The 20,524-nt window shown below is 36.1% G+C and overlaps 11 protein-coding genes across 11 annotated transcripts; 5 read left to right on the top strand and 6 right to left on the bottom strand.

Annotated features, from left to right (window-relative positions):
- Positions 1-24: 24 nt before the first annotated feature.
- Positions 25-1,250, top strand: EV154DRAFT_418954 (uncharacterized protein; the record flags this gene model as incomplete). The annotated part of the gene is made up of 6 exons (XM_051595868.1): positions 25-212; positions 267-650; positions 706-835; positions 904-1,002; positions 1,059-1,115; positions 1,173-1,250. The coding sequence occupies 6 exons, from the start codon at positions 25-27 to the stop codon at positions 1,248-1,250; spliced, it is 936 nt and encodes a 311-aa protein (XP_051458675.1).
- EV154DRAFT_505352 (uncharacterized protein) lies at positions 1,186-3,562 on the bottom strand. The gene is made up of 10 exons (XM_051601162.1): positions 3,324-3,562; positions 2,965-3,269; positions 2,856-2,900; positions 2,711-2,766; positions 2,476-2,642; positions 2,280-2,423; positions 2,068-2,211; positions 1,858-2,002; positions 1,694-1,799; positions 1,186-1,629 (listed from the first exon to the last, which is right to left on the bottom strand). Exons 2-10 carry the CDS (start codon positions 3,177-3,179, stop codon positions 1,398-1,400), a joined length of 1,254 nt encoding a protein of 417 aa, XP_051458676.1. The 5' UTR covers positions 3,180-3,269; positions 3,324-3,562; the 3' UTR covers positions 1,186-1,397.
- EV154DRAFT_196127 (uncharacterized protein) lies at positions 3,047-3,770 on the top strand. Its single transcript, XM_051594313.1, has 2 exons — positions 3,047-3,563; positions 3,596-3,770. The coding sequence occupies exons 1-2, from the start codon at positions 3,289-3,291 to the stop codon at positions 3,717-3,719; spliced, it is 399 nt and encodes a 132-aa protein (XP_051458677.1). The 5' UTR covers positions 3,047-3,288; the 3' UTR covers positions 3,720-3,770.
- Positions 3,771-5,153: 1,383 nt separating this feature from the next.
- EV154DRAFT_505361 (uncharacterized protein) lies at positions 5,154-8,491 on the top strand. The gene is made up of 7 exons (XM_051601163.1): positions 5,154-5,895; positions 5,953-6,113; positions 6,169-6,201; positions 6,264-6,440; positions 6,497-6,773; positions 6,840-7,000; positions 7,053-8,491. Exons 1-7 carry the CDS (start codon positions 5,243-5,245, stop codon positions 8,417-8,419), a joined length of 2,829 nt encoding a protein of 942 aa, XP_051458678.1. The 5' UTR covers positions 5,154-5,242; the 3' UTR covers positions 8,420-8,491.
- Positions 8,492-8,533: 42 nt separating this feature from the next.
- EV154DRAFT_418874 (uncharacterized protein) lies at positions 8,534-8,868 on the bottom strand (the record flags this gene model as incomplete). The annotated part of the gene is made up of 2 exons (XM_051595863.1): positions 8,534-8,745; positions 8,796-8,868. Coding segments are annotated over 2 exons (285 nt in total), but the record flags the coding sequence as incomplete, so codon positions are not given.
- On the bottom strand, positions 8,638-11,709 carry EV154DRAFT_196191 (P-loop containing nucleoside triphosphate hydrolase protein). The gene is made up of 17 exons (XM_051594314.1): positions 11,570-11,709; positions 11,464-11,513; positions 11,145-11,410; positions 10,935-11,084; positions 10,780-10,881; positions 10,632-10,721; positions 10,520-10,576; positions 10,348-10,455; positions 10,172-10,295; positions 9,910-10,122; positions 9,767-9,853; positions 9,596-9,697; positions 9,508-9,540; positions 9,292-9,452; positions 8,926-9,232; positions 8,796-8,868; positions 8,638-8,745 (listed from the first exon to the last, which is right to left on the bottom strand). The coding sequence occupies exons 1-15, from the start codon at positions 11,659-11,661 to the stop codon at positions 8,963-8,965; spliced, it is 1,905 nt and encodes a 634-aa protein (XP_051458680.1). The 5' UTR covers positions 11,662-11,709; the 3' UTR covers positions 8,638-8,745; positions 8,796-8,868; positions 8,926-8,962.
- A 366-nt stretch (positions 11,710-12,075) lies between these two features.
- On the bottom strand, positions 12,076-12,753 carry EV154DRAFT_537573 (P-loop containing nucleoside triphosphate hydrolase protein; the record flags this gene model as incomplete). Its single annotated transcript, XM_051604225.1, has 4 exons — positions 12,076-12,195; positions 12,257-12,381; positions 12,441-12,628; positions 12,677-12,753. 4 exons carry the CDS (start codon positions 12,751-12,753, stop codon positions 12,076-12,078), a joined length of 510 nt encoding a protein of 169 aa, XP_051458681.1.
- A 970-nt stretch (positions 12,754-13,723) lies between these two features.
- EV154DRAFT_505364 (60S ribosomal protein L10-A) lies at positions 13,724-14,637 on the top strand. Its single transcript, XM_051601164.1, has 2 exons — positions 13,724-13,748; positions 13,918-14,637. Exon 2 carries the CDS (start codon positions 13,928-13,930, stop codon positions 14,576-14,578), a length of 651 nt encoding a protein of 216 aa, XP_051458682.1. The 5' UTR covers positions 13,724-13,748; positions 13,918-13,927; the 3' UTR covers positions 14,579-14,637.
- An 88-nt stretch (positions 14,638-14,725) lies between these two features.
- EV154DRAFT_505366 (uncharacterized protein) lies at positions 14,726-16,356 on the top strand. Its single transcript, XM_051601165.1, has one exon. It carries the CDS (start codon positions 14,734-14,736, stop codon positions 16,321-16,323), a length of 1,590 nt encoding a protein of 529 aa, XP_051458683.1. The 5' UTR covers positions 14,726-14,733; the 3' UTR covers positions 16,324-16,356.
- On the bottom strand, positions 16,357-18,298 carry EV154DRAFT_601792 (aspartic peptidase domain-containing protein). The gene is made up of 6 exons (XM_051607250.1): positions 17,790-18,298; positions 17,700-17,721; positions 17,569-17,639; positions 17,373-17,507; positions 17,217-17,307; positions 16,357-17,164 (listed from the first exon to the last, which is right to left on the bottom strand). Exons 1-6 carry the CDS (start codon positions 17,943-17,945, stop codon positions 16,443-16,445), a joined length of 1,197 nt encoding a protein of 398 aa, XP_051458684.1. The 5' UTR covers positions 17,946-18,298; the 3' UTR covers positions 16,357-16,442.
- A 1,021-nt stretch (positions 18,299-19,319) lies between these two features.
- On the bottom strand, positions 19,320-20,282 carry EV154DRAFT_505368 (uncharacterized protein). The gene is made up of 5 exons (XM_051601166.1): positions 20,058-20,282; positions 19,947-20,002; positions 19,859-19,878; positions 19,676-19,782; positions 19,320-19,614 (listed from the first exon to the last, which is right to left on the bottom strand). Exons 1-5 carry the CDS (start codon positions 20,222-20,224, stop codon positions 19,425-19,427), a joined length of 540 nt encoding a protein of 179 aa, XP_051458685.1. The 5' UTR covers positions 20,225-20,282; the 3' UTR covers positions 19,320-19,424.
- Positions 20,283-20,524: the final 242 nt, after the last annotated feature.

A 20,524-nucleotide genomic window follows, 5' to 3' on the forward strand; every position in this document is an offset into this window, starting at 1 on the left:
AAAGGAGGGGGAGGAAGGTATTTTATGAATTCGAGTGGGGTCTTGTTTACAACTATAGCATTATATATAATTGTCTCCATTTCAGCTACATTCATCAACAAATTACTCTTCACCTTTTCTGAATACAAGTTCCCATACCCCTTTTTCACGGTATTTTTCCAGCTAGTTGTCAGTTTTATTTTTTTGACATTCTGGAGCACCTTTCGACCAATGTAAGTTTACACTATATGGAGTAATTCACTTACTAAATATTGGATAACATATAGTCGACGTCCATATGCTCGGATTCCAACCTTCAAATGGGATTCTACAGTTGCGATTCGTGTAGCTCCACTTACGATTGTCTACATGTGTGTCATCATTTTCAATCCTTTATTCTTGCAACATGTCGAAACAACTGCTTATCACTTTTCCCACTCACTCTCTATCGCCTTTTCGATTTTGTTCTCCCAAATCATGCTGAAGGTTGAAACAGCCTCACGTATCAACTCGGCATGTATCATCATTATTTTTGGTGTCTGCATCAGCTCCATGGGCAACCTGAATTTTTCATTGGTCGGAGCATTCTATGCTTTGGCATGGCCATCTGCTGTTGCTATCTATGGTATCTATATCAAGAAGACTTTGGTGTCATTAAGAAACGACTTTTGGTAAGTAGCAAACATGCCATGATAAGAGCTATTTTAACTCAACTGAAACATACAGGGCTGTTATTCAGTACAATACAATCATGTCCATTGCTATTTTTGCGCCGCTTGTTTTGCTATCTGGTGAATTGAACGATATTCTTTCCAATGTGTGGTTTTTAGATGAGTTTGGATTTTGGGTACAAATGGTTCGTGTTCTCATTGTTTGGTTGTCATTGAAATTTGTGTCACTCATTTTATTTTTATATATGAATAGGTTATCACAGCTATGACTGGATTTAGTGTAAATGCAGCCATGGTATTACTACTGATGTATACATCTCCATTATCTGTAGCAGTTGCAAGTACTTCAAAGGTAAGTTCGGGCGATACATTTGTTTGAGAAAGCAGCCCTCTAACGTGATACTTTAGACTATTCTTCAAGCATTTATTGCTGCAGCGTTATTTGGTAATCGATTGACTTTTATGGTAAGTGTCAGAATAAATTAAAAAAATGAACAAACTATTAAAACACACATGAAATAGAACGTGGTCGGTTTGATGATTGCCTTGGCTGGATCTTGTTACTTTACATACTTGAGATCTGCTGATTTAAAACTGTAACTTTTTTATTGAATTTTTTTTTTTAAATTTTTTTTTTTTTTTTACACGCAATACCAAAGGAACGATTTTCATTATGCACTAGATTATTTACTTTTTTTTTTTTATAAGAAAATCCGAAAAAATAAAAAGATATTTTCCTTTTGTGAGTTAGATAGCCAATGAATTGACAATGTTATCCATTTGTTTTTGTCGTGATTCTTGAGTCAGCAATGAATGTTCTGTATTTTCGTCATTATGAAAGCTGTCCTGGATCATTTTTTTCAGGTCGGAGAGGAATTCTTCGTTTTTATCGGGTTCCATAAACAAATGATTCTTTAATGAAAAGATGAGCTTGTCCAATCGGTTGGTTTCGCCATAAGGTAACTTCATGTCAATTTTACTAGTAAATAGAAGCTAGGAGGTTTACTATGTCATGATTTAAGTGTTTCATCATGAATACTTACTGTTCGTATGACTTGTATTCGGAAATAAGGTGTTTGAATATATTTGGAAGTTCCGGTGAGATGGTCTTACATTGAGTGACTTTTTGGTAACATGCAAATGGTAAACCTAAAAAAGATTTGACATGATCAATCTCCGTTTGTTACATCCATGCTCTAAAACTTACGATAACCCTTGTTTGCGCTCCAGCGTTTACTGATGTGAATGAATTGAATCTGAGACTTATCGGGTACCATATTTCTGGAATTATAAGGGGTAATGATGACTCCAATAAATGGCTCCACTCCTGATACATCATCGCGGAATAAATCCTGTGAAAATAAAATGACGAAAATAAAAGTTATGAAACGCGTAATTGATAAACAATTAATATTACCTGATACGAAGTCTGGTTCTCGATGTCTCGAATACTAGGCTCGGGTTCAAAGGTGGGGTGGGAATGGTACCAGCCAACAACCTGCAAACCCTTTTGCTCAAACACATCTCGGGCAGCCATTTCGGAAACAGGGTCCATTTCACACTATTTTTTATCATTATTTTTAGTCAATGATTCAATTGGCTAGATAACCATCAGGTGAATGACCCTACCTGGATGCCGGTACTTGTACTACGACAAGGGAAAACATACTCTACTTTAAGCTGTTGTGATCCATCCTCATTGTGAATTACTCGTCCACCGAGTAAGCCAATAATTTCCGTATATGCAAGATGTGAATGGAATTCCATAACAAGCTGCATCATATGAGTAAGTTTCTTATTTATAAATGAGAAATATATAATTTACCAAGGCATCGCTTGTGACATCGACAGTGAATGGGGCACTTCTTTCATTAGGGTAATATCCGACTGGAACTAATGTAAATGGGTCATTACCATGCCCAGATTCATTTCCGTTCTCATCATAAAACGTTTCAGGTCTTTTTACGACGCGCTTTGGTCGTGATTTGCCATCTACGTGAAGGGCTGTTTAATAAAAACAGAACAAATGCTTCGCCTCTGATCGATTCTCTCCTATTTACCTCCTCTAACCGTGTCATCTCTTCTCTCGAAATCTTCATCTTCATCTACATCGGCCCTAAATCAGGGATAAAAAAAAGTATAAATACATCATAACAAACATACACGGAACTGAAAATAAAAAAGAGATTTGTCTGTGCAACTTACCAAAAGAAGCCTGGCGTTTTCTTGACCTTCTTCTTTCTTGGTGTACTGTAAAAGAAAAAAAAATAAGAATCATCGCGTAGATTGTTTTATCTCTGGAATTTAGATTTACCCGTCATCTCCATATGTGGATGTTCTAGTGTAATTTCTTTTGACGGGACTCGTACAATTGACATTAATAGCATTGATGCTTTCCAAATAAGCATGAATTCGACCTACTGCATTGACATCACCACAGTTAGCCAAGTTTTTTCTTCCTGCTGTCTTTGTCAGATAAGAAGGGCTTGTTTGTTTCCAGCATTGGATAATGTGGTTTCGAATTCGCATATATCTTTCTGGGCTCTTTGCAGATTTTCCTAAAAACCATTCTGTATTTTTGGATCGCTCGTGGTCTGATATCTCCTCTTGATTCAAGTTCTAATATGTTTTTAAGCGTATGAACTCGGGCAAACTTTGGTATATAAAACTTACAAATTCGGTTCCTAAATTCTTGGAGTCTTTGATGTCTGTATCTTGGGCCTCTGTGTTTTCCTCTTTTGTTTCATCAGGTGCATTGTTGGATATTTCGCCAATAACAGGCTCAACAGTGGTAGGCTTAACAGTGACAGGTTCAACAGTGGTAGTCTCGACAGTGGTAGGCTCAACAGTGGTAGGCTCAACAGTGGTAGGCTCAACAGTGACAGGTTCAACAGTGGTGGGTTTAACAATGGGGTTTACAACAATGGCGGGTTCAGCAATGGGAGGAATAACGATCTGAGGAGTCATCAATGCGATTTTTGGGTCGACAGGATTGGTTGCGTTCAATATAGTTTCTGGAAGAACAAGACTAATTTCTTTGATGCTTGGCAAAGTGATATTTGGTGTTGATGTTGTAGATGATAAATCTTCTTTTGTGACGCTATCTACTGCTACTGCCTTCTTGATATTTTTTAGCTTAACAAATATACCCAAAACCCATTTAGAATTACCTTTTGTGTTTGAATCCCGGAATACTTTTGACGAGCACGGTTTTTACATTGTAAAGAATTTCGGGTTTTTACGTGTTCAGAAATAACTTTCCAATGTCCAAATCCATGCAGGCCCTAGGATGAAACATAAAGACATTTTGATCAGTGACAACATTTTTTTTTCTTCTTAAAATTTATCTAATTACTAAAGCAGCTTTCAAGTTAGTGTCTTCCTCTTCAGACCATTTTTGATTGTGAGAAGGGAGACAAGCGGAAGACTCATTTGAAATATGTTCTAGATGAAATTTGTCAAATAAGCATTGTTACACGATATTTTTCCCTTAAACTTTCGAGACACGACTTTTTACCCTTCTTTGACTTTGTTTCTGTGGTACTTTTATGAACAGTCTCGCTAGATTTGGTGGTATTATCTATAATAGAAACATCACCAATGTTAAGTATGGGTAAATTTTGTTGTTGTTGTTGTTGCTCTGTCTGGATACTGTTAATCGCGCCTACGGTGGTAATTTGTGGTACCGCGTCAAAGCCGTAGCAGTACTGCTCTTCCGCGATCATTTGATCAATAAGCTCGTGAGACGAATCTTCCATTTTTTTTTTCTCTCGCAGACTTCTTTTATTCTGATTTAAAAAAGGGATGGATTGCTTTTAATAATAGGGAAAGAAAGGGGGGAGAAAGAAAAAGAACGAGTCGCATTTTTTTTTTTTTTTTTTTTTTTTTTTTTTTTTTTTTTTTTGGCGTAAAAAAAAAAGGAATCGCAGTCAGATATTATTTACTTTAGTACTCTTTTTTCTTTATTTATTTACATTTGTTTTGATATAAATAAACTTTCTATTAGACAATTAAGTAAAAAATAAATATACAGTAGTCCTGATTTACCTTCTTAATCAGACAAGCTTGCAACCGTAATTGTTTAAGCCATTGTATACAATATGCGCCCTTTTTATAAGTGACAAGTTTCCCGTTTTATCTGCAGCATTTTATACGAATCACATGCCGTGCTTATTCTCTGTGGAACGTCATAAACCAGGTTAGACGTGGCTTAACTCTGTACAAACAAACATTGCTCTCACATGAAGTTCAAGTTTGATATAATAGTTTTTTGTCAAGCTATTCCTACTGTATCATAAATCAACTTTCAACTTCATGCAATGCTTTTTTGTTGTTATATTTTGCTTTAGAGTGGGTGATACCTCAAGGGGAGCAATAAACATGATATTCATCTGTTTGTTACACTTGTTTTATGGATGATAACTCGTTATGCGATACAAGGTCTCGTTTGACTTAGCCGTAAATTTCTCGAATAGATTTGCTTTTGTTTGTTCTATTTTCAAAGCCTTAAGTAAATTGGCTGCTACAAATTAGTTTATAAATAAGATGCGTTCTTTCTTTTATTAGTCAATGCTTTTCAGAAATTTAGGACAATGCTCATACATCATTGCTTTTTGGTTTTGTTACTTTGGATATATAGTCCCGTCTCTGCATATTATGGCGACCCATCGAATTCTAATAACGCTCTTCCTCCCATCTCACTCAATGCTTTTGTCTCTTTGGGAAATTCGATTTACAGCTTAGGTGGATCAGTTGTTAATGATAGTGGGACAGAAACAATGGTTGACGTTATGGAGTACACCTTTGATTCAAGTCAGAATGTACAACAGAGAAGGATTCTTTCTAAAAACGCTACGGCATATCGCGACTGTACTAACTGCCAAGGTTATGCTCTTCCTGACAATAAAACGATTGTTGTCGTTGGAGTAAAGTATCCTATTCCTAACTCAGACAATACAAAATTGGGATTGGGATTTTATGATACCCAAACTAACAGTTGGACATATCCTGACATAGGCTATACTGATGCTGTCCCATTTACTCGATACTACTTCTCTTCGGCGATCTCTCCTGAAGGCGATGCCTTATATGTTATCGGGGGTGAAGTTAATGAAACGTACAACACCACTTACAATTTTGGAATTATCAAGTATGATCTCTTGAACAGAACTTCCGTAATTGATATGAGCATTGAGGATCCAGATATGAGGTTAGATGTTGATGGATCTTGTGCAATTATGCTACCGTAAGTAGATATATATTTGGTGAATTGTGGCATTAACTAAATGATACCAATCTATAGTAATGGAAACATAGTTATTGGCCTAGGTATTCATTGGGATGGTGAAGCATATTATAAGCCACATCATATAACTTTGTTTGACACGAAGACCAATAAGATCTATATACAGCCTGTTAGTGGAGCAAAACTCCCTGGTAGAGTAGATTCTTCCTGTGTTTTAGGTAATTTTTTAAATAAACTCATAATCTCCATGTATTAATTGTTGGGAACATACAGGGCCTGATAAAAGTACAATATACTTTTTTGGAGGTATCACAACAATCAACGATTCGGTCTTTGCGTTTTACTAAATAGTTTCCTTTATCTTCAAGGAGGTGATAGAGACAACCACTATAACCCACTGACTGGAAAACTTTACAACGACCTGTTAATTCTGGATACTAAAACCTGGTCATGGATTGATGCACCACCAGCTGGAAAACTACCGTCGTCTTCAAAAAGACCTGGTATGACCAACTTTGGTTCAAATAAAATCATCATATCGCCAGGTAACCACGAACATTTCGATTGCTCTTGGGATAATAACTAATTTATAGTTTTATAGCTAATGCGTTTACATTTACAAGCACGTCTTTATCGGTTGTAATAAATGTCCCTGGTATTGGGGACGATATAAAATCAAGCAACTTACGTTGGTTCACTAATTTTGAGCCTTATGATAATCCCCAGCATAAATCATATCTTTCGGATGGTGGTAAAGCTGGTATAATTGTGGCCGTTTTGGTAGTTGTTACTTTATTATTTACTTTGCTGTGGAAATATGTTCCTGCAACAAGAAGAATAGCGACATATGTGCAGCAAGACATGATTTGGAGTCCGAGGCAATATATTAATGGAAAGTGTAAAATTTGCAGGTCTTAATCTTGTTAACCTTTTTTTTTTTTTAGATCTGGGGAGCCATTATGGGCGGAGACTACACGTCTACTTGTCCGATTCATTTTATTAGTTCTCTTTCTTGCGTTTGTCTCCTATGTTATTTATAGATCAGTGGAAAGCCCTATATCTTCTCAGCGTATCGAAGTAAAGGTAGATTCAGTTCTTGCTCCAGGTAATAAAATTTATCATTTAAACGTTTAAACGCGATCTCTCACATTAGACAGATATTCGCTTTTGTTTTGATGGGTTCCAATCGAACAAAACAAATCCTAAAACTTTAAACCCGTCAGTATCTTGCAACTTTCGGAATGGTACTAGCTGTTCCGAACACATCTATCCTCTTGATAAAAGCCTATATACGCCCGTATATAACGATAATTTTGGAGAGATTTCGTGTTTTCTGTTCTTGCCCAGTCCAGATTTTCGAATAATGAACGATGTTAATGGTTATCTAGATGCCTTAGGGACTAAAGCTGTCTTTACACTGTTTGCGAATCCTATGTATGATAATAACTTAGACTGGGGTGTTGTATACGTCGATTTTTATGCTCCCGGATACGATTATAATGTACATGTGTTTCAGCTTGGTACCACTAAATTTAGCCGTGATGAAATTATGGCATGGCGAATATCCGAACAAGCATCTAATTTGGTTAAAACTACTATTCTTAAACAAGGTGTTAGATCGGCCACATCATATTCTCTTACAAAAGTACAGAAATTGAGAAAGGATGATGGCTGGAATTATATTGGGTTTTCATCAACATATGATGAGTCAATGACCGTCGTAAATAATTATGTAGATCCGCCACAAAATGCTGAAAATATGAATATATCATACCCTTATACTAAACGAATTGCCGAGTTGACTGTTCTACCAGAAGCCTTTATTGAAACAACTATGAAGGAGCAAAAGGTCTTTACTCTCCTGAACGCATTTGCTCAAGTGGGTGGTGTACTTGGGTTGTTTATTGCTGTACAGACACTTCTTTTTGGTTTCCGACCGCAATCACCTTGGGGAATTGTACACAGATGGTCTTTCGGAAATCTTCGTATCCGACTTACAGATAGACTTGCTTACTACTTTAACAGAACAGGAACGCCAGTACCTCTCGTAAACCCTGTCCATAATGACCCAAATTTACACCAATACTTTAGGAACAATGATACGTATATACCGCATGGGCCTGATGTACCTTCTGCCAGTGACGATCAAATTGAAACCACTGTTGTTCAAGAAAACCGGGTTAAACGTGTCGAAGAACGTTTACAGTTGATGGAGCTTCTACTAAAGTCTTATTATTTAAATGACGAGGTTTTCAGATCTTTGGATCAAGCTGTGAAACGTAAGAATGAAGAAAAACGTCGCAGTAGCATGATACAGGTGAATGATCGAGAAACAGACTCAGTACTTGGAAATGATGCCCTAAATGAAGAGTATGGTGGAGATAATAACGGTGTTTCCAATGTGAAAAGAAGACCATCCTCTACAGTTTTTGAAATGCGACAAAGAGGACAATATGAACCCAACTTGACGCCCGAAGCCCCATTAGAATTATATGATGAAGAAAGTGAAATAGGAAAAAGATAAAATATAGTTTTTAAGATGAATCGATCACCCTTATTTAATAAATAAATAATGCTATAAACCATTACAAATTTTCTGTGATTATCTATATAAAAAACATATCGATCTTTAATTATACTAAGCAGGAATGGCAGTACAATCGTCGTTGACATGCTGGATAACTTGAGCTTTTACATAGGAAAATGTCTTTTTACAATCCTGACAGAACCAATAAGTTTTAATGTTGTTTGGTAGGCTGTCTGCTGATTCTGGAATCTTTGATGCACAAGACGGAATGTTTATACTCTCATAATACATGTTTGTAGTAACTTGAATACCGGACCTAACAACTTTTATAATATTTAAAATTTCATTCTCCAGTATTATAAACAGTGCGTACCTTCTTTGGGTTTCCATTCTCTTGGGTACTTATTTTCGTTTTCTGTCCTACTGTCTTCAATATATTTTGGGTACTACCAGTATCCATAAAAAGTTAATACTATTTAAATAGACAAGTTTAAAATGATTACCATTTTTAACAATTCGGATGCTTTAGCAGCCATCAGTTCAGCTGATATAGATGTTTCCATAAAATCCACCAATTTTCCTAATAAACTTGTCAACTCCAATATTCATCGTATGATAAAAATACATATTACTATTTAAAGACTGCATTTGGGCTTGGTATTGTTCTTCGGCTTGAGATGTCCACATGTCAATTGGCTTGTTATTGTTTATCTCATCTGTCTGATCATCTAAAATCTGCTGTATTGCATATGGAAGGCCCATTTTTGTCGAGGGACTAATAATAGAGTTCTCTAAATGACTTTCAAATGTCTAATTATATAATCATAAGTTTAGTAGTTTTTATCAGTATTTTAATTTTTATGAATTACCTTTCCTAGTCCACGACTAATCCGCAGATTCAGTAGCTTATCCCATGTGCTACGTAGTTTGTAAGTTAAGTATAAAATATACTCTGCTACCTGAGTAGTTCGAAATTTGATCATAAAGTACGAGTCAACCACTAGAACACTGCAATCCGTGTTTGTATCGACTAGAATTGTTTAGCTTGTTGGGATGATAGGTATGTATCATGGGGTGTTACTTACTGACTTTGCCAAATAGCAATAGCACATGAATGCCTAAACAGTGACGTTGAGTACCTTTTAGAAAATAAACAATAAATGCAAGACCTACCAGGTACACGGGTGATATTTACGATAAACGGTTTAGTAGTTTCTAAAAGCTGTAGGTAACATAAAAGCTGATGATATAACGCCGCTTCTACAGTCTTGTCATCTATTGTCAATTTATTCAGTAGCTGTTACATTAGTTATTCCCACCAATTTTATTTTTTTATTTTTTTACCTTTTCTGATATGTTCTTCGAGGCCTTGAACCCACTCTGGGTGGGATGCAATGACACTACTAGGGTGGAGCGATAAAAAGTTTTTGGCTGTAGATGAATTAGTCGCTTTCAAATATATAAGAGTATTGTTCTGCATATTTTACTAGGGGTATTAAACACAATTTCATTGCTCTTTCTATACGCGTTATGCTCATCTCCTATTGCTAATTGCGGATACAATGAAGAGCATATGACCAGTTTGACAAGTTCAATTTCTTTATTAGAAAGCGACGCGGATCTTGATTGGAGAGCTTTCACATTATTCATTAATGTGAACTCCAAATCACGAATATCTTTTTTGTCAGTTTCCTTATCGACTATTAATTTCATTAATACCAATTAAAAATCATATCGGAAGTTCATTACGTTCAAATGTATCCTCCTTGGAGTAATCAATTATCTCTAGAACACGTCTTCTCTTATTAGATTTTTGATCGTATCTTTCTCTGCGTAACTTTTCTTGAGCCGCATAACGTGATTTAGGATCAGCCTGTTTATAATTTAGTATGTTGGTCAAAAAAATAATATTGTTGTAAATTTACCTGTGCCTCTTTATCATAATCGTCTTCATTAAGTGCGGAAAGAGACTGTAATAACCCTGGTTGAAAATCGTTCAATACCTTTTCAAACTGTTTTTTCATCTTGGCGATCTGTTTATTTACAAAAAACTTAATGCACATTCATATCGGTTACTTTGTCTATTACGTTTCCTACCTCGTAAAGCCTCTGTTCTTCGACACCATTTTGTCTACACCATTTCCGAGAAGAAGTCTATTGTGGGGATTATTGATTTGGAACACAATAAGAATATTAACAAAGAGCTTACCTTGCTATCGGCTTTAGCGGTAAGCCAACCCTGCCACAAGTTTAATAATGTGAATGGGTCTCCGTGAATCGAATCAAACTGGCTTCGACTCTAGATGATTTAAATCAATTATATATCAAGCAGTGTTTGTGCCGTGTTAAGTACGTACCTTTAATACCTCTGGATTAGTGTTATATGTAACACGGGTGAAAGGTGATTGTACGCTCATGCCAGCAGCGATGGTAATGACTGGATCCACGATATTAAACACCTACATAAAACGTAAATATATTTTTGTTTAGAAGTTGTAAACGGATACTTTACGACTCCCATAATAAGCATTTTTCCCACTATAGAATCTACAGGAAGCTCTGCTAGAACAGATCCCAACCCAAGTAAATTTTCGTTTGAATCTATAGCTCCAAGATTATGTAAAAAATCCATTGATGCATTAATAAAATCCATTGAAGGCATCTATATCCCGTGTTAGCGTCATACTAACATAATATAAAATAGTATTATAAAACAAAGTACCTCGATATAGTCGAACTGGCGAGGATTTCCCAAATCCATGGATTTGATTTGTAGTAAAAGAGGCTCAAGAGGAGCTCGCTGAATTTCCGGGATCGCGAAATCATGGAAATGATTGAATTCATTTTCAGAGTACAATCTAAAACACTCACCGGGTCCTGTACGTCCTGCACGACCAGTTCTTTGTTTAGCACTAGCTTTTGAGATCCAGAATTCTGATAGGCGACTCATTTTAGATGCTGGATCGTGATTCATTTCCTTGACTTTTCCTAAAAACAAGAATTATGAGTACGACAAAAAAAATATGAGTTATGATGATTACCTGAATCTACGATAAAACGAATGCCGTCGATAGTAAGACTAGTCTCGGCACTTTAAAAGTTGTGATATGTGAGTAGTAAGTAAGAAGGTATTTAATGACCACTTACATATTAGAACTGATAATGCATTTACGAAATCCTTCTGGTGGTGAGTCAAATACTTTTTCTTGATCCTCCACTGCAAGAGATGAATGAAGCATAAGAATGATCCATTTTCTGAAGCAAAACAAATAAGTTATCAGATTAATGCAAACACAAAGTTATACTTTTCTTGTTACTTTGATTCTTGGGCATACACCGCTAGTTCTTCGGCGAGGTTTGAAATCTTGATTTGAATAAATAAATATGCAGCGTTAAAGAGAACAACATTATACTTACCTCATTAATTCCCGACATAAATATGAGTAAATCTCCACGTTCGTCTATCGGAACAGATTGATCTATGTAATTCAGCACCTTGACATAGGGTGCTGAAAGTATAGCCGGTTAATAACATAAGCCATGTGAATTATTTAAAAGTTGATTTACCTGCGTTGAAAGGTTGGGAACGGCTAGGTATAGATTTCTGATAGCAGAGTGGTTAATACTTGACACTCAAAGTTTTAAAAATTAAACTACATTACCTTAATTGCTTCAGACTGTCGTTTTTGGTGGGCAGCTGCATCTACCAAATTTTTATCATCATCGCCTTGAGGCCAATAATGTGTTTTGACACTAAACATTTTTCCGGGTATCTATTACGTTAATGAAGTCAGTACGACATAAAATATAAATTATGGGGGGGGGTCAATATACTATAAGCGTTGGCGCGTCAAAGTATTGCGCAAAAAGTTCTGCATTGATAGTAGCACTCATCAAAACAATATGTAAATCCTTTCTTTCTGCTAACGTCTTTTTTAGCAGTGCCAGAAGAAAATCGCCTAATAATATTCAAAGTTCTGTCAGTCTCTTGTTTTCGAACAACAAAGCAGCACTTTACCCATCATATGACGTTCATGAACTTCATCGACAACTATAACATCGTACATAGATAACATGTTGTCGGAGGAATATTGTCGTAGTAATAATCCCTCTGTCAAAAACAGTACGCGTGTTCGATTTGTTTTATTTCCTTCAAATCTAACTTGGTAAGCAACCTGTGAGCCGTACTCATTTAAAGTTTCATAGCTAAGTTTGCATTAGAATAAGCTTTTCAGGTCAAGATATAAATCTTACCTAACACGCCTTGCGAGAGACGAACATGCAATTCGGCGAGGTTGAGTACATGCTATTTTATTGAATCCTGCCTTCATTAATATTTGGGGCACTTTAAAACAGTCATTTAATTACGTGTAACAGAAAACATAGTATTTAACGTAGCCTACCTTGTGTACTTTTACCACATCCTGTATCTCCTGCAATTAGCAGAACTCTATGCTTGCGTAGCGTGTGTACAATGGTATCAGCAAACGGTGTAACAGGTAATACAGCTCGGTTTTCTTCAATCTTTGTTTTCATGCTCGCTGTTTTTTTTGCCTGAAAATCTTGGAATAATATCAATGCATGTCGTAGCATCTCTCCTTCCTGGGATACTTTATTCATGCGACCAGAATCCCGGCGTTTATCATTTGATTTTTTCTTGTAAATACTGTCCCTTAATTTTGTATAGAACCCTATTATACAATTCAGCATGTATCAGGATTAGATATATATGAAAAGCTACCTTCAAATTCGTAATATATGGGCGATCCTGTCGGGATGAGCCAGGAAGCCATGCCTCTTTTCCTTCGGGAAAAGAATAGGTCGTCGCTTTCTTCAGTCCAAGGCCTGTTTGATTCGTAATCGTAAAAGCTCGAAGCATCACTGTCTTTTTGTGCTTTTATGTATTGCTGTGCGTCCTTCATGGCCTGTTTGTATTTGTCCTGATTGCTGACCTATTAACGTAATGTCAGTATATAAGCAATTGTGGTATGTGCAGACCTACAATTTCCTTTAGATCCCAACGTTTTTTTCTAAACGCCTCTTCGTTCCTGATTAGCGTACCATCAACATCGTACTTTTCCTCTGGTACGTATTGCCTTCGGGTACCTCGATTGGGTTTATGAGAACTCATTATCGTTTCCTTTTACTTCAAAAAGTGGTGGCAATAACCACATAGTAACTATGTCCGGCCCGGACTAGGAACGATATTAGCTATTGTTACCGGAGTTTTTTGCATATTGAAAGAACGAGAGGGAGGAAAGGTATATGGCATCAGCATCAATGGGCACGACATAGAACCTCCTCTCTTTTTTGTACTTTGTACTTGGTGAGTGACATATAAATCATGGAATTGTGTTATGAAATGGATTGGTTTTTAGATAGATGAATGGATATATTTCTGAAAGAGATGGATGAACACCCATTTATTTCTATTTAAAAATTCGACATTTCCCTGCCTACGAATTCAAATGAACTTACACAAATTGCTTTGCTAGGAATTCAACCATGGGTCGTCGTCCCGCTCGTTGTTATCGTTATTGTAAGAACAAGCCTTACCCCAAGTCTAGATACTGTCGTGGTGTTCCCGATGCCAAGCTCAGAATCTACGATTTAGGTCGTAAGAAGGCTTCAGTTGATGATTTCCCTCTCTGTATCCATTTGGTCTCCAACGAATACGAACAACTTTCTGCCGAAGCTCTTGAAGCTGGTCGTATTTGTGCTAACAAGTATATGGCCAAGACCTCCGGTAAGGATTCTTTCCACATGCGTATTCGTGTCCACCCTTACCATGTCACCCGTATCAACAAAATGTTGTCTTGTGCTGGTGCTGATAGATTGCAAACTGGTATGCGTGGTGCTTTCGGTAAGCCTAACGGTCTTGTCGCTCGTGTCAACATTGGTCAAATCATTTTCTCTGTTCGTACCAAGGACTCCAACAAGGCTGTCGTTATTGAAGCCTTGAGACGTTGTAAGTACAAGTTCCCCGGTCAACAAAAGATCATTCTTTCCAAGAAGTGGGGTTTCACTCCTCTTGCCCGTGCTGACTTCGTTGAAGCTCGTGCTGCTGGTTTGATCAGACCTGATGGTTGTTACGTCAAGTTCATCCCTCAAAAGGGTACTCTTAAGAACTACTTCAAGGAAGCCTCTTTGGTCTAAATATCTCTTTTTAAAGTGTATTACAGTGGAATTCCAAATAAAAAGTAATTTATAAAAAATATGTCATGATTTGCATTCGTGTAACAAAGAGTTTATTTATACATATTTCATGTATTTCCAATTACTTTTCCCTTTTTCCTTTTTTATATAAACTAATGGAACAGACTGAAAGATGGTCAAAAAGACCTCAAAGCACAATTTCTCAACGTAACGTCGACAAGGAGCTTCAGCGTATCAAAAGTCTAGCTGTTGTATCTGTTCTCAATAAAAACTTTAATAAAGAAACTGGTGCCCCTTCAAGGAACTCGATACTTGGACCTGTACTTTCCCCTTCATCCTCTATAACAACAGACAGTGATTCACATGGGGATTCATCTACCCGAAATAGATCCTTGTCAAACTCGTATAGCACCCCGACTAATAGCTACCCCTTAAAAAAAAGTAGTAGCGCAAGTCTATGTAATGAATTTCAACAAAATATACCATCATCAAGAAGATCTGATGTTCAGATGTCGGTGACAACTGAGCAAGATTCTCTTAATAACGAAAATGCTATAATGGCGGAGAAAGAATCAAATGAGAGTCCCCTCGTGATGGCCTCGCCAATAGATACCGAAAAGGAAACTTTAAAGAAGCGTGTACATGAGCTGCAAGAGCTTTATGATGCATCGATAGAAGGACTACAGGAAGCAGACGCTCGAAATAGTGCGCAGAGAGAGCTTGTGATTATTCAAGATAAACTGATCCAGAGTATGTCAACTGAACTAAACTGCCTTTCTGAAGAGACAAATGCATCAAAAGCATCTAATACCCAAGCCAGTCTACTTGATACAGAAGAAGAAAAGCAAGCGTTGTATACCGCTCAAGAAGAATTACAATCGGTTAGAAGCGAGCTGGAAGAATTTAAATCATTAAAATCCCACTATGAAGTGATAACATCACAGATGGTGCAGCAAATATCAGCGCATAATACCCGGATGGACGAACTGGAAGCTATAGCAATACAAATACAGAAAGAAAATGCAACACAAGTTGAATACATCGATACTAAAGTCCAGGCACTGGTTAATAAATTACTAGAGGCTAACGGAACCATCAATAAACTTCAAGTAGAGCATATCCAAGAGAAGCAAGCTTTATCAAAGATTGACCATGTCAATAACAACAGTAGCATAAAGAGTTTAAATGATTCATCGAGTGTGATCTGGGAGACTTTCGAAGAAAACGATGAACCTATTTCGGCCCGTTCATCTTACATCTCTACGTCTTCTCGTAATGAAAACGGCAAACACAAATCATTGTTAGCACGCTGGAAAGGAAATTCCATACCACCCGCCTCACCACCCCCATCGCTTCCTCTTCCGCCTATTCCCAGCACCTCATCCCGAAGTAATAGACCGAAATCAACCTTATCAGAAATCTACTCTACTAGCTCCAGTATCACACATCAGAATAAGCATTTGTCATTGGATGCATTTGGAGGTGGTGCAAGAAGACCCTCTGTTCATTCAGAATTAAATGAGCAAATGACAGATGCTGCATATTATAAGGAATTTACTGATCAGTTACAGCAGAGATTATCAATTTCTAAAGAGATTGATGATCTTCGAGTTTGGGAACCCAGTGACTATGACGACATTCAGAAAAAAATTGACTCAAAAGGCTGGTCTGGCAGTGAAGATGGTAATAGTCAAAAGGATCAGAGTGCTTTTTGGAAAGGCATGAAAAAGAAGCTTAGGGTGTAACAGACTTATAATAATAAATATAAAGTTTTTATTCAGATCGGAGTAAGATATAGTAGTAACGGTCATTGGATTGTTAATTTATAAAGCTTGTACTAAAACTCTTCGTATGGCTTTACTTCTTATTTGTGAGTGATAACTAATCCTTCCTCGACAGTATCTATCAAGGCAATTCCGGTTTGTTTTCTTGTTGGGCTAGAAATTGTGATGAAATTAGTGATAAAACGGGTACCAAGACGCCATCTATTCACTGGCGTGATATCAGTTCTCGAGATTGAGAAGATAGCAGAGCAAAGTTCTTCATCTTCACCTTCTATAATTGTCCAAGAAATTGCAGGAATAGTGACGGCGTACTTTGAAAATGATATCTTTAAATTCTTAGCATCACAGCATTTAAATAACCATCTATCCACGCTCTTGTGATAAGTAGCCTTAAGACCTTCATGTATCTTTTGAAAATCTTTCTGGGGCATTTCTATATTCTGAACAGTTGTATCGAACTCGGCTATTGTATTTTTAAATTTAAGATCTACAGCATCATCAATTGTTACACATGTAAGGTCAGTTTTCCAGAAAGGTGAATTGCCGTATTCGCAAGTGGGATACTCAAGCCAAAAAATCTCTTGAGACACGCTATCAGTATCAAAATCGAGAGAAAAGCCGCATGTACCGGAACCAGCGCTTCTTTTCCTAAAAGCGTCATCATTATGATTTGATTGTCGTCTTTGTCCTGGGTTATCGCCCTCCGTAGCTCTATCATTATTATAAGTAGGAAGTTTTTCTTGTCTTTTATTGAGAGTACTGGTAGTTTGATTTACGGAAGAGGCTAAACCGAGTACGCCAGCTATAAAAAAGATGTAAGTAATAGTTTATCAAAACGTTATAATGTTACTGACCGAAATTAGCCATGGGCGGAAACCCTTGAACATCAAAAGCTTTTCCAAACGTTGCGTTTTCGTAGATGACGCTACCAAAATCGATTGTATCCTATGGAAAGAAAATGAGAATTCGAAATGATATTTATATATTATTTCCAGACACCTATGGTATACCTTGTATATATCACCAGTGACGATTTCTCCGTCACCTAGATCGAATGTTCTTCTTTGGTGGAGATTGACAGAAGTGGATGATTGTCCAGCGTTATACAAAGGATCTGACTGATTTTCGCAGAATTCGGAATGGCACTTTATATTGACTGATGTTAATAAATGGGGACCAATTTATAGGTTATTAAATATCGCTTACCATAACACCAGCTACAAAAGTGTTATCGAACGTAGTGTCAAGAAGTAAATTTACGGATTGGCCAGGTGTACCTAAAGAAGAAAGTAATGCAGCTTAATAAACGAGATATCGTATTAAATTGTCTTATTTACCTAGCTCAACCGGAACTACCCACTACATGTTTCAAAAGATATGTAATTAGAGAAATATTATTAACATAAGTATGAGCACTTTATATTTACATTGGGTATACTCTCATTGCAATCAAAAGGTATCATGTTAGAGCTGGTAATACGTCCTGGCTCTGCATAAGCCCTCTTGAAATGAGCTGGTGATGCCTTAGCCAAAGGTAGGAGAGCAGCTAAAATCAAGACGCTGGAAGAAGCAATTGACCTCATCAGAAAAAGTATTTTGAATTTAATTTATGGTGTATAAAAACCCTTTTGACAAAACAATTCTGTCTTTATATAAAAGAAATTGAACCTTTCCGAGTTCGAGAACGGGGTCCATACCCAAGAGGCACCTTGCGCTGGCGAAGTTTTTCTAGACTAAGCCGTTATATTCTATAAACAAACCTAAAATTTATTTTTAATCGATTGGCTTGACAATGTTATTGTATTCATGGGGAGCAGCTGATGGATGACGATTGAGGTATTTTTAACTCCTTTCATGTTTTTAACACAGAGGATTTATATAAATATAGTGGTTTATTTATATTTACAAAAAGCATAATAACAACACTGTTTCTAACGTTAATTTCACCAAATGCTTCAATTGTCAGCTGCACAAAAAAGAAGCGTTTATATTACCAGGAAATTACATCTGTATAGCATTTCTCTTTTTAGTGTGTGTCACACTGTGTGCTTAATTCCGGATATCGCAAAAAAGAAACAAAAACGGCCGATGGTCTTATACTGTGTGCTATGTAGCACATCATCTTTCAACAATACCGGTGTGTACAATAAATATAAAAACAGCATGCATAAAAACTTGTATTCTACACATATTATTTATTTGTAAGGATATGTATGCAATCTAACTTTTTTTTTTTACAATAAGAAAAAAAGAGAGGGACGTCAACAGAATTAGTATTATATGTGTCGTTATACAAGTTAACTGAAAGGAGAGGCCATTTTCTTCTTGCTAATATTATAAAGCTCTTATTATCGGATTTTGCCAAGTGACACATATACAAAAATGACAACAAACAAAGCTTGAGAAGTTTTTACGTCACAAACAAGATTCCATTGTATTACAGAAAGAAATGTTTATTCCAAATAAGATCTTACTTTTTATTCAAATGATACTACATTATTATTTTGAAGAAGGGGTGCAATTGTATACTCCTTGATTACAAGGAAGCACGTACATGTATATATATATAAAAAAAAAAGACAGAGAGCAAGGCAGAGAGATCAAAAATTTCAAAACCTTTATGCACATCATGTATAATTTAAGATATAAAGAAGAAAATATTATATGTATTAAATAAGTAACGATTACATAGTTGTTGGGAAAATGATCAAGAGAAAATGAGTCGTTTTTCATGTTTCGGATCCCTTTTTTGAACAACAAAAAAGAAGAAACAAACCATGTGTAACGAAAGAAAAAAGAAGGAGAAGAATGGGAAGAAAATAAGACTGTAAAGGTGAAAAAGAAAAAGAAAAAAGGACAATAATAATATTATTCAAAAGCTATACTATTACTATTATACTTTTTTTTTTGTCGGTTGAAAATCAAAGAAGAGAGTGAACAAAATAAAATAAAAAAAAGGGTATTATTATCATTAGAAATGTCATTTTTTTGTTGTTGTTGGTATTGTTTGTAAATATTTTTTTTTCCATTCTCTTTTGATATCAATTAGCCAGATGATTAGATTAGAATAGTATATAAGCAGCAAAAGAGCCTACTACAAAGAGAACTCCTTGACTAACTGCCAAAGCAGAAGCAGCCGAGTGTGTATTTGTAGGGGTTGTTGTTGCAGTAGAAGCGGAGGTTGCGACAATGCTGGTTTGAACAATTGGTGTGGAGGTAGAAGCAATAGTACTTGTCCATGGAGCAATTGATCTAATGTAGTCTCTTTAGTATATGTTACACTATCTGTGGATCTGTTATTATTTATTCTTACACGTTGGCACCAGGCATTGAACAAAGGCTTGAAACTAATCCTTCTTGTCTAGGGAAACCTTCATCATTGGGACAGTTATTCCAACAAGTCAATTTCTCCTTATTCCACTATTAAAAGAATTGGGTGAGTTAAATTTAAAAGATATAATTTTTTTTTCTGGGAAAAAAAAGGGGAATACTTTACTCTACATAAACATGCAAAATCTAATAAAGAAAAGCAGTAAATATTGTGTTACATATATATTTTGATCTAGAAAAAAAAAATTATATACCTTGTTCCTGACAGGTCTTAATGTAATTATCTTCATTATGCAAACATAATTCGAAACTATTGTATTCTTGTTAGTAAAGTATAAATCTCGCTATTTCACATTCTCACTTACGTGCTTTGAACAGCACAAGCAGAAACTGCAGATGGAGTAGGAATGACCACAGAAGCAGTAGTGGGAGCAGCAACAGCAACAGGAGGAAGCGAAGAAGCGTTATTAATAACTTGAGCTGATACAGAAGCGACTAAAGCTGCGATGAATCCTAAAACTGCGAATTTCATTTTTTTATTTATTTATTATATATGTAAAGTGTAGAGAAAGAGAGAGTAAAAGGTTAAAGAAAGGGAGCAAAAAAAAGAAAAAAAAGACAACGGTAGTTTATAAGGATTAAATATAATAAAGGGGAAGGAAACAGTGTGCAAGGGGGTTCTGAATTAGAGGGGAAAAGAAGCTCTATTTACTCGTTTGCATGTCAGATCTTCTATTTTGCTTCTACCTGTTATAGAGTAGCAATAGAATATCACTCGTTACTATAATTATAATTGCATAATACATGGATAAAATATAAATCGAATAAAACA

Source organism: Mucor mucedo (genome assembly GCF_025094135.1).
Source record: "Mucor mucedo strain NRRL 3635 chromosome Unknown EV154scaffold_35, whole genome shotgun sequence".
Classification (NCBI taxonomy): domain Eukaryota; kingdom Fungi; phylum Mucoromycota; class Mucoromycetes; order Mucorales; family Mucoraceae; genus Mucor; species Mucor mucedo.